Genomic DNA, 9,207 nt, shown 5'->3' with positions numbered 1-9,207 from the left:
CAATATCACCATTAGCAGGGACCACCACGTCAGCCAGTGCCGTTACCACCTCCATAGCCTGGCAAGACAACTCAGGTTCCGCAGTAACCTCGCCAACAGGTGTCTGGTCCACAATAACAGGATGCTGTCGTGGACGATAGCGGCCACCACGGCCACCTCGGCCACCACGGTTACCACAGAAACCACCGCGGTTACGATGAGCCGGTCCAGACGCCCCTTCGACGAAACCGCCCGTTGGCCCCAGGAAGGGCCTCTCGGCCGAGCCATCGCTCTGCCCGGCATACCCCCGTCCACCACCCGTAGACGAGGATCCCCGGTGTTGTCCATCTCCATATGCATTATACCCATCATCACCCCACTGTCCACGAGGCGCCGATTGAACATCTCCACTAGCAGAAACCTGCGGCGCCTGTGCCTGCTGCAACACCGGCACTGTCGAGTTGTGCGCCTGCCTTGCCACGAAGTGCGGCGGTCTAGCCCCAGCCTGGATCGCCAACGGTCGTTGGCCATTAGAGGCCGGAGGAGGCGGCCTTGGGGTCGGGACACCGCGGCCCGCGACAACCACAGGGTTCGGCATCGGCGGCCGAGGTCCACCCTGACCCGCAGCAGGCTGCGACAACACCAGCGTGGTTGGCCGTGCACCGGCAGCGCCAAACCCGCGGCCAGCAGAGCCAAACCCAAAGCGCCACCAGGTAGAGGCGGTCTTGGGCCGCCTACGTCCGGCGCCGCCCGGCCGGTTCCAGCACCCGGAAGCGTTGGCGCACCGCCCCGGCCAGCCCCGAGCGGCACACCCGCGCCGCCGCGACCCGTCCCCGCAGGCATACCACCACCGCCGCGGCCACCTCCGGTCGGCAACGTTGGCCCTCCATGACCCTCAGCGCCCGGAGCGGCAGGCGTGGCAGGGGGCACTCCTCGACCGGCCATGCCGCGGAGAGGGGGGATGCGCCTGGCACGCCCCGCACCACGATCAGAGAAACTCGGCCGACGCCCAACACCGCAAACCCTAGGTCTTTCCGATCGACTCCACACAGGAGAAGCGTCGATGCATGGGGGTGTAGACGTACGTGCCTGGTCACACCGGGCCTCATACCCGACGAACATAGGCCCAGCAACGGTCGGGCCCGGTTCACTCAGAACCGGCCCACCCCCAGGCAAACCGAAATCGCGGCCCAAGAGCATGTTCAAACGCGCCTCCCGCATGCCAGCGATCCCGACCGGCCGCCCCACCGGCAACTGCGCCGTGGCCGTCGCCGATCGCCGGGATCCAGCACCAGAATGACTCGATCTCTTCTTCGTCTCAACTTTTATCCACGAATCCGGCCGAATCAAGTCAAAAACGGTGAGGTTTGGAAGGCTAACCTTCGGAAGGGGTCCTTTCCATGGCCGGACAGCCGTCGCCGCCGTTCTCCGATGTACGACGCGACGCACCATCTCCTTTCTGCCGTCCGCGTGTAGCCCAACCCTCGCCGGATCGTCCACCGGCAAGATCCTGTCCACCGTTGAGGCAACCTCATCCTCATCATATCCTGAATGAAATAACTCAAAGAATAGATCAGATGGCGTCGGCGTTGGCGGAGAGGACACCGGCTCATCCCCATCCTCGTCCGCCTCGCCGTCTTCAGATCCGGCCAGCGCCCAGAACCGGCCACCAACCCGTTGATGAGCCACCGGCCCCAAGGACCGAGGTCCGGTGATCGCCGCACCGCGTCCCGCGGGGTATCCCGCCTTGTCGCCATCCATCCCTCTCGGTTTTCCATGAAGCCTCGTTTCCGTCAGGTCAATCAGCTCCGGTCTCTTCGGACGAAGATCCACCTGTACAGAATCATCAACCAGCACGTCAAATCCATCAATCTTGAAACGATGCCCTACCTCGATCAAGTCGCCGTCCGGCCAGAAGTCGCCGGCAAGGATGTCATTCTCCAAATCGAAGAGAACCAGCCAACGCGAATGAGGAGTAAAACGGACGCGGCCTTCAATCCAGATCCCAGGAACCGTCTCGGCGCAGAAATGAACACGCCATTGCGTGAATTTCCCCTGGCCCCGCCCGATCTCAGCCGGGGAGCCGTAGTCATCGCGCGATCCCGCCTCCGTCGCCTTTTCGCCCGACGCGAGGTCGGCCGGCGGTGGCGGGGCGACCGCCGGGACGCCACCCGGCTCCGCCTCGAGATCCATCTGACCAAGCTTTCTAGTGATAAGGGAGATCCATAGATTGCACAAGAAGTTGGAAGCCATGGAACGCCTCAAAAGCTTTGATTGATAAAGGCATAGAGAATGAGTGCGGACTTATGGTGCTATGGCACCACAGAGGCATGTATTTTCAAAAAAAAATCAAAAACCATATTTAGAAGTTAAAAAACTGTAGAAACTTGTATGTGTTCATTATGGATCCATAAAATTCTATTTGAAAAAAGATTGTAATTTATAAGCTGTACACCAAAAAATTTCCGGCCCAACAACAACAAAAAAGACCCATTTGAAAAAAAAATTGTCATATTTTGTACGCCACCTGTGAGAATAAAATGTTATGAATTTTTGCACATACGTAGTATACATGTGTATGTGTGTTTACAATTACTAGCAAAAGAGTCCGTGCGTTGCAACGGGAGAGAAAACATAACACACGTTCTTGACTCAACAACCATCACTCAAGAGCACAATAGGTCAATCTTCTTTATTTTTGCGAGGCATCATATTTGTGTTCTTAACTCAACAACCATCACTCAAGACCACAATAGGTCCATCTTCTTTATTTTTGCGAGACATCATATTTGTGTTGCCGCTTATCCTCCTTCTCACCCTCGCCAGCGATGGCCTCGGTGTTCACACAAAACAACAAAAAATGTGTGTTGAATATGGTTAATCATATGGCGTCTCTCTCTCTCTCCTTCCTCACCCTCTCTCTCTCTCTCTCGCTTTCTCTCACTCTCGCGATGAGAAATCTGTTGTTTTCCCCTGTGACATTTTTCAGAGATATGCATGTGCAGTTATTGATGTTTTCTTTTCCGTATATGGTTATAGTGGGGTGTTTATTTGCAATCTGGATCGCCGCCGGTATGAAAAAAATGGATCTTGCGCTATAAATTATAAGTTTGCTTCCATAACAATATTTAAAAAATATTTAACAGGTAAAATTAACATCATATTTAGATTCCACACATTTTTCTAATAAAATTTCATATATAATATGTTAAAATCGAAGCTATGGTTTAAAAGATACAAATAATTTAGAAAATCATTTGGTTTGACTCAAATATATTCCATAATAATATTTAAAAATATTTAACAGGTAAAAATAATATCATATTCATATTCTACATATTTTTCTAATCAAATTTCATATATAACATGTTTAAATCAGAGTTACGGTTTAAAAGATATGGATGATTTTAAAAAAACATTTGTTTGACTTAAATATGATCCGCGAATGAATTATCTAAAACATCAGGGGGGTTTCAAAAGATGTAAAATAACGGTTCGGGTGTGACTTAAATCCGGACGGCGGGTTGATTTCAAGAAAAGACAGGGACTTTTGTGTAAAATACGAAAATAATGATTCGTTTTAACTTAAAACAGGATCGCGGGTTGAATTATCTGAAATAGAGGGACTTTTTTGAAAAAATATCATGACGGACGAAAGAAACTCAATTAGCTTTATTATTAGGTAAAGATAAAGATAAAGATTATTTTGGCGCTGCAGAAAATGATGTTTTGAAAATGGTCTCCAAGCAGCTTGGGCATCATTGGCATTTTCCACACAGAGAGTCCTACTAAAACTATTCACACAAGTCATAGAAATTCTTCCTTACAACGTGCCAACATATTTGAAGGAAATCACAATTGAAACTATCAGATGATTTATTGGGTTGCTGAGCTGCCACAACCCAATTAGGCAACTCTTCAGAATCATGACGAGTGGCAGTGTGGTCTTCTTCCTGTGTTGAGTGCGTGAGGTGATTGTTTCAAAAAAAAGGAAAAAGGAAAGAGAGAGAGAGAGAGAGAGAGAGAGAGAGAGAGAGTGCGTGAGGTGATGACAAATGAAGCGGAAGAATTTTAAATTTTCAGTAATCCATTTATTTTCCTTTGATATGTAACATGTTGATTTTCCTTCAAGGAAAAAGGTAGCATGCACGATGGCATTTTTCATGCTCGTTTTTTTGAAAGACATTTTTAATGCTTCGATTGATGGTCCGGACCATACTCTGTTCAAAGTAGAAACACGTCCGGATGGAGCTGACAGATGAATCCTTAATCTCACTACAAGATAATTAACATTGTATTTTTATTTATTTAGTATCATCAATTTGGCACACGAACACTCACAATTCACAAAGCTAGTAGTAGCTAGTTACAATTTCCTCAAAAGACACACACACACCTCAGCCGAGAATGAATCAATACATATCGATCGATGAGCAAAAGAATAGGCGGAGTACTACGTACATGGTCAAATAAGAACGCTAAGTGCTACCACGGGTCCACGTCCAATCCAAATGAATCCATCGCCACTCTTCTAAACAAGAAAGATGATCCTTGATGCATGTCGCCATGGATGGACCGATCATACGACTCTGCAGTTGGCCCTGATCTTGCCGCTGCTGCCGGTGAGCGCGCCGATGTACCCCATCTTGACCATGGCAGCGGCGAAGTCGCTCTGGAAGGTGGCCGGGTCGTTGGCGTAGGAGACCACCTGCACGGCGGTGTTCCCGTCGCTGAGCAGCGCCTGGTCGGAGGCGAGCAGGCCCCGGTTGGACATGACGCCCTTGTAGAACCCTTCGTCGAAGGAGTTGGGGGTGACGGCGTCCATGGGCACCAGCGGCCCCGGCGCAGCGGACGCGCCGCACTGCTGCGCCAGCTGCGCCACGTAGCCGGGGTCCATGGTCGGGTCCTGCGCCGTCGGGGACGGCGTCTGCAGGCGGCTGCTGAAGGAGCTGCAGTGCGAGCCGCCGATGGTGTGCGCGCCGGACAGGGTCACCAGGTCCTTCTGGCTGAGCCCCTTGGAGGCGAAGATCTTGGTGAGCTGGTTCACGTTGGGGGTCGGGGGCGGCAGGTTGCCGCCCGTGTCCTGCGCCCGCGACACGCTCCCGTCCCTCCGCCCCGCGGGCACCTGGTACGCGTTCCCGCCGGTCTGCGTGCGCACACACAGTCACCATCAGCGATTGACAGACTAAACAACGGCATCGTGTGCGCATGCAGGTGCAGCTAGTAGCGTCATGTGGTGCACAGAAAGAAAAGGAGAAAGGCAGGGGACACAGATGGCAGATCACATAAGCTTTACGTACTCAGATTCTGATAAACCCATATGATCATGTGCTGTGTGGTTTCCTAAAGCGACAGTTTATATACTGTATTAACCACAAAATGCAGCCGATTATATTAAAGCCGGGGCTAATGATGCATGGGTTTGCTTTACGGCACGTACCAGCGCGACGCTGTCCCTGGCAGCGAAGGCGAGGATGTCGGCGCAGGAGACGACGCCGAAGCAGGCCTGCTCCACCCGCGCCTTGATCCGGTCGACCACCTCGAACCCGCGCAGGCTCGTGTTGGGCCCGGCGTCCTTCTCCGCCGTGTTGCCCTTGGTGGAGTCGACCAGCACCGACGCCTCGCAGCCGCCCACGAAGCAGTCGTGGAAGTGGAGCCGGAGGAGGCCCGCCGCGAGGCCCGGGTTGCCGGACACCGCCTTGCTCACCTCCTGCTGCACGATGATCTCCGCCGCCGGGCACGAGCTGTCGTAGAACCCCACCCGCAGCTGCGCGCGCACCCCCGCCGTCGACGCCATGATCAGCACCACGTAGGAGAGTACCACCGCCGCCGCCTGGACCAGGCCCATCGCGCCGCCCCGTCTCATCTGGACCTCCATTGCCGCTTGCTGGTACTCGCTCTGTTGGCACTGACACTCTTTATACACTGGCTTAGTGGCTTAGCTATACTTCTCTGCTAAGGAAGGGGAGAGCTGATGAGTGGAGCGTGTTAAATAGTAGAAGGTTTACGAACGATTAAACATTGGAGGGAAGGGATTAAGGGGAATCTCGACCGATTGGCGGTGCATGTGCGGCCGGAGGAGGAAAAGGGTTGGTAGTGGAAATATGTGGTGGACAGAGTGGGGTCGCGCGCGGCCATGGCTTTTCTGCCATGATTGCTGGCAATGGAAAGGCTGCGAGATCTGCGGCACTCCAATATTTTCACCTGCATGCAGTACTATGTCAAGCCATGGATTCCCCCAGAGCTGCGTATGCACTCCATTTTTGCGAGGAAGATGAAGTGGCGATTGTTGCTGCATCTTGTAATGCCACGGCGGCGTCGTGCATGCAAGAACTGTCATGTCCTGACACTAGAACTAAAAAAAGTTGGCAGATACTACTGCTTGCGTTGTTGTTTGGACGATTTAATTACAGCCAAGACTGAAGTATGACTTGCGTCTCCTTGATAATTCAGCTCTGTCTGAGCTGGTAGTCTTGTTCATCTCCGGAACTGAGATTTGTAGTAGTACGTACTACTATATTTGTGACCAAACCAAGCTTAATCATTGAGGCCTCGTTGCATGTTGGGGGAGTCCGATTGCTCAATCTTAACTATATAACCTGAATGGTCCAATGAGTACCTTTACTCTATTTTAGATTTTAGATGCTGCTGTGTCTTCGTTTTTTCTGCATGTAGCAAACGCCTAAAAGGGGCAGAGGCATCGGATACACACGGCATGCATAGCTAGCAAATCCCGATTCCTGACAGGCAAGCTCCATCCAGTCAGTGTAGAGATGCAAGCAGAAATAGCAAATGCGCCACAGCTAGAACGAATCCAGCAGGGCGCGAATGACTGTCCCTATTTCTTCAAGCTTAACCATGGAACTGAGAAGTTACGACATTGTTGCAGAGCATCTATTGTCTGTAGCAACCTTAGCAGCTAGCTGGCCATGAGTTCTTCTTTTCGAAAAGGAGGAAATTTACTACTCTTTCGGCCTCTGCATGCACCAACTGAATATGCATGCGGCCACATGGTTTCAGACGTGGTGATGCATGCGATCGAATGCAGCAAGATAAGAATGCTATTTAGGCCAAGCGGAGATACTGTATGTTTTAACCAAGAACAAGGAAGTACAGATACAGATCCACAGATTAATCTGCAGTGCACATGCAGTGATGCAGACCGTGCGTGTTTGGTAGATCGGGCTCGGGTCATGACAAGACTTATGTGGACTCTTGCCGTCTGAGTTGGTCTGAGCTCAAGGTAACGACGGATCATTCGTCCCGGCAAAGACGCAGAGTGTGGATCGAGGGAGCAAGTTCAAAATTTTATAGGAGGGTTCCTCGATCGACATCACATGATAGGTGAATATTCATGTAGAAAAACATAGCTGACTGCGTTAACTGAGTGCGTTGGAAGTGGCGGTCGGTCAGATGCATACATACTCCCGCGCATGGCGAGAAGCAGGAAGGTTGTGGCTCGAGCGAAACGAAAGCAATGTGAACGCTGTTTTTATGCTATAAACCGGGTGATGTCTTGGAATCTTGTGAGTGGTGTAACCTTTGACATGCTGTCATCGATGATCACTCGTCGGCCCCTTTTCTTTCGAACAGAGAAGCATCGGCTTTCCGATTCACGGTGCATAGATTAGGCTTATGACGTAGCCTGCACATGGCAAAAAAGTTGGAAGGCGCGTACCGCGTACCGCGTACGGGTAAACCGTTGCCCCCAGCCCAAAACGGCTGGCTGCCTGGCTAGGAGCAGCGACATATTTTGCTGTCCGAAACCGCAACCCGGAACATGTCTATTCACACGGACAACCGTAAGCCATGGGCCATAACAGCAAGCCGGCAAGGAGAGCAAAAGATTTGTCATTTTCATTGATTTGTCATTTTAGAAACTCTGAAGTAATACCGTTGGATTATATCCAGATGGCTAAGAATCTTACGAAAGGGCTATCACGGCTTGTGATAGAAATTCATCGAGGGAGATGGGCATGAGGCCCATGTTAGTTGCCATGGCGGTAACCCAACCTATGTGATCGGAGATCCCATGAATTAGGTCCTGGAAAAACAATCCAACGGTCAACTCGAGAGAGTATCCTTACTAACCCACTTCATTGAGGATGCAATACTATCATAATCTGTAAGGCAGACTAACTTTTGTCTTAATGTGTTTCAAAGTTTGTGTAAGCAAAATGCTATTCTAGAGAGCATTCTTTGAAAGAACACATTTATGTGATCCTGGCAGCTGGTTACAACCTATGAGATTGGGTATTGGTAATATCTAGGAAGCTCACGAGAAGGTAGCGAGTATGGCTAATATGCTTCATCCATGGGGTTTAGCTTTCGGCAACCACGCATCAGCTGACAATAGGCGAAACTTCTGCATGCTAAACTAACAATTCAAGGCATACTTCATTGTTCAGTTATGAAGAAATCTAATCTTGTTGCTCTAGTTAGAAGTTCAACTTAACAATATCCACTATTTTTTGGTAATCAAACATTGTTCGAAACAGTTGACAAACTTATGTGCCTCGAGATCTGGTGGCGGATTATTGGATTATAGATGGGCTTTGGCACATATAAGACAATAAACCCTGATTAATCTCTAAGGCTCATTTAGGTACATTGCAAGTGGTGAGAAATTTAGTATCACACTGATAGTGGAGTGAGAGTGAGACCCCTTTATAATGACTGCTCTACGACATGCCATTGGGAGCTTGAGAAGACGAGTTGTTCATGTGCGCTTCGCCTCCTCCGTTGCCTGCCTCACCTCGTCTCGTCATGACATGTGTGCGCTCCACGGGTTGCGAGAATGAGCCGTGCCTTATTTTTGCCGGTCAGAAATGGTTAATTAATCTCGGATTAATTGACGAGTTGCTACAATAGTGCCACTATACAAGACGTTAGACCGTGGGCAGTTCGCGGACTCGGTCGTGGGCCTATATAACGAGGCGCTGGCTAGTAGAGTGAACGCTAACTCACTCACTTCCTCATGCACAAATCTAGCTGTCATCTAATGTTCCTCTCTCTGTGCTGTTTCTGACGATCCCATCCCGACGACTGCGTGCACCGTTGGTCGAGCGGCCCATAGTGTTATGGTTGACCTATAAATGAACTACTAGGGTGCCTCTATATCTCGCCTTCAGCGAGTCTGGCTGCTGACTCGCTGAAGGGGCAGGCGAGTTAGGCCGGCCCATGTGCGGGGGAAGCCACGAGCTCTTTTTCTTGTTTTATTCGCGTTTT

The 9,207-nt window shown here is 50.6% G+C and overlaps 1 protein-coding gene across 1 annotated transcript; it reads right to left on the bottom strand.

The window, feature by feature from the left end:
* Positions 1-4,262: 4,262 nt before the first annotated feature.
* Positions 4,263-5,946, bottom strand: LOC125533515 (peroxidase 5-like). The gene is made up of 2 exons (XM_048696981.1): positions 5,420-5,946; positions 4,263-5,125 (listed from the first exon to the last, which is right to left on the bottom strand). The coding sequence occupies exons 1-2, from the start codon at positions 5,855-5,857 to the stop codon at positions 4,559-4,561; spliced, it is 1,005 nt and encodes a 334-aa protein (XP_048552938.1). The 5' UTR covers positions 5,858-5,946; the 3' UTR covers positions 4,263-4,558.
* Positions 5,947-9,207: the final 3,261 nt, after the last annotated feature.

This window comes from Triticum urartu, chromosome 1, assembly GCF_003073215.2.
Source record: "Triticum urartu cultivar G1812 chromosome 1, Tu2.1, whole genome shotgun sequence".
NCBI classification, from domain to species: Eukaryota; Viridiplantae; Streptophyta; class Magnoliopsida; order Poales; family Poaceae; genus Triticum; species Triticum urartu.
Note: the sequence above shows the minus strand (reverse complement) of the source record. Positions and strands in the feature narration are given on the sequence as shown.

What these genes read in the sequence shown, in the direction of transcription:
- LOC125533515 (XM_048696981.1), bottom strand. Translation starts at nt 5,857, where the DNA reads ATGGAGGTCCAGATGAGACGGGGCGGCGCGATGGGCCTGGTCCAGGCG. An exon ending in CCAGGGACAGCGTCGCGCTG is followed by an intron (nt 5,126 to 5,419) that starts GTACGTGCCGTA and finishes GTGCGCACGCAG; the next exon opens with ACCGGCGGGAACGCGTACCA.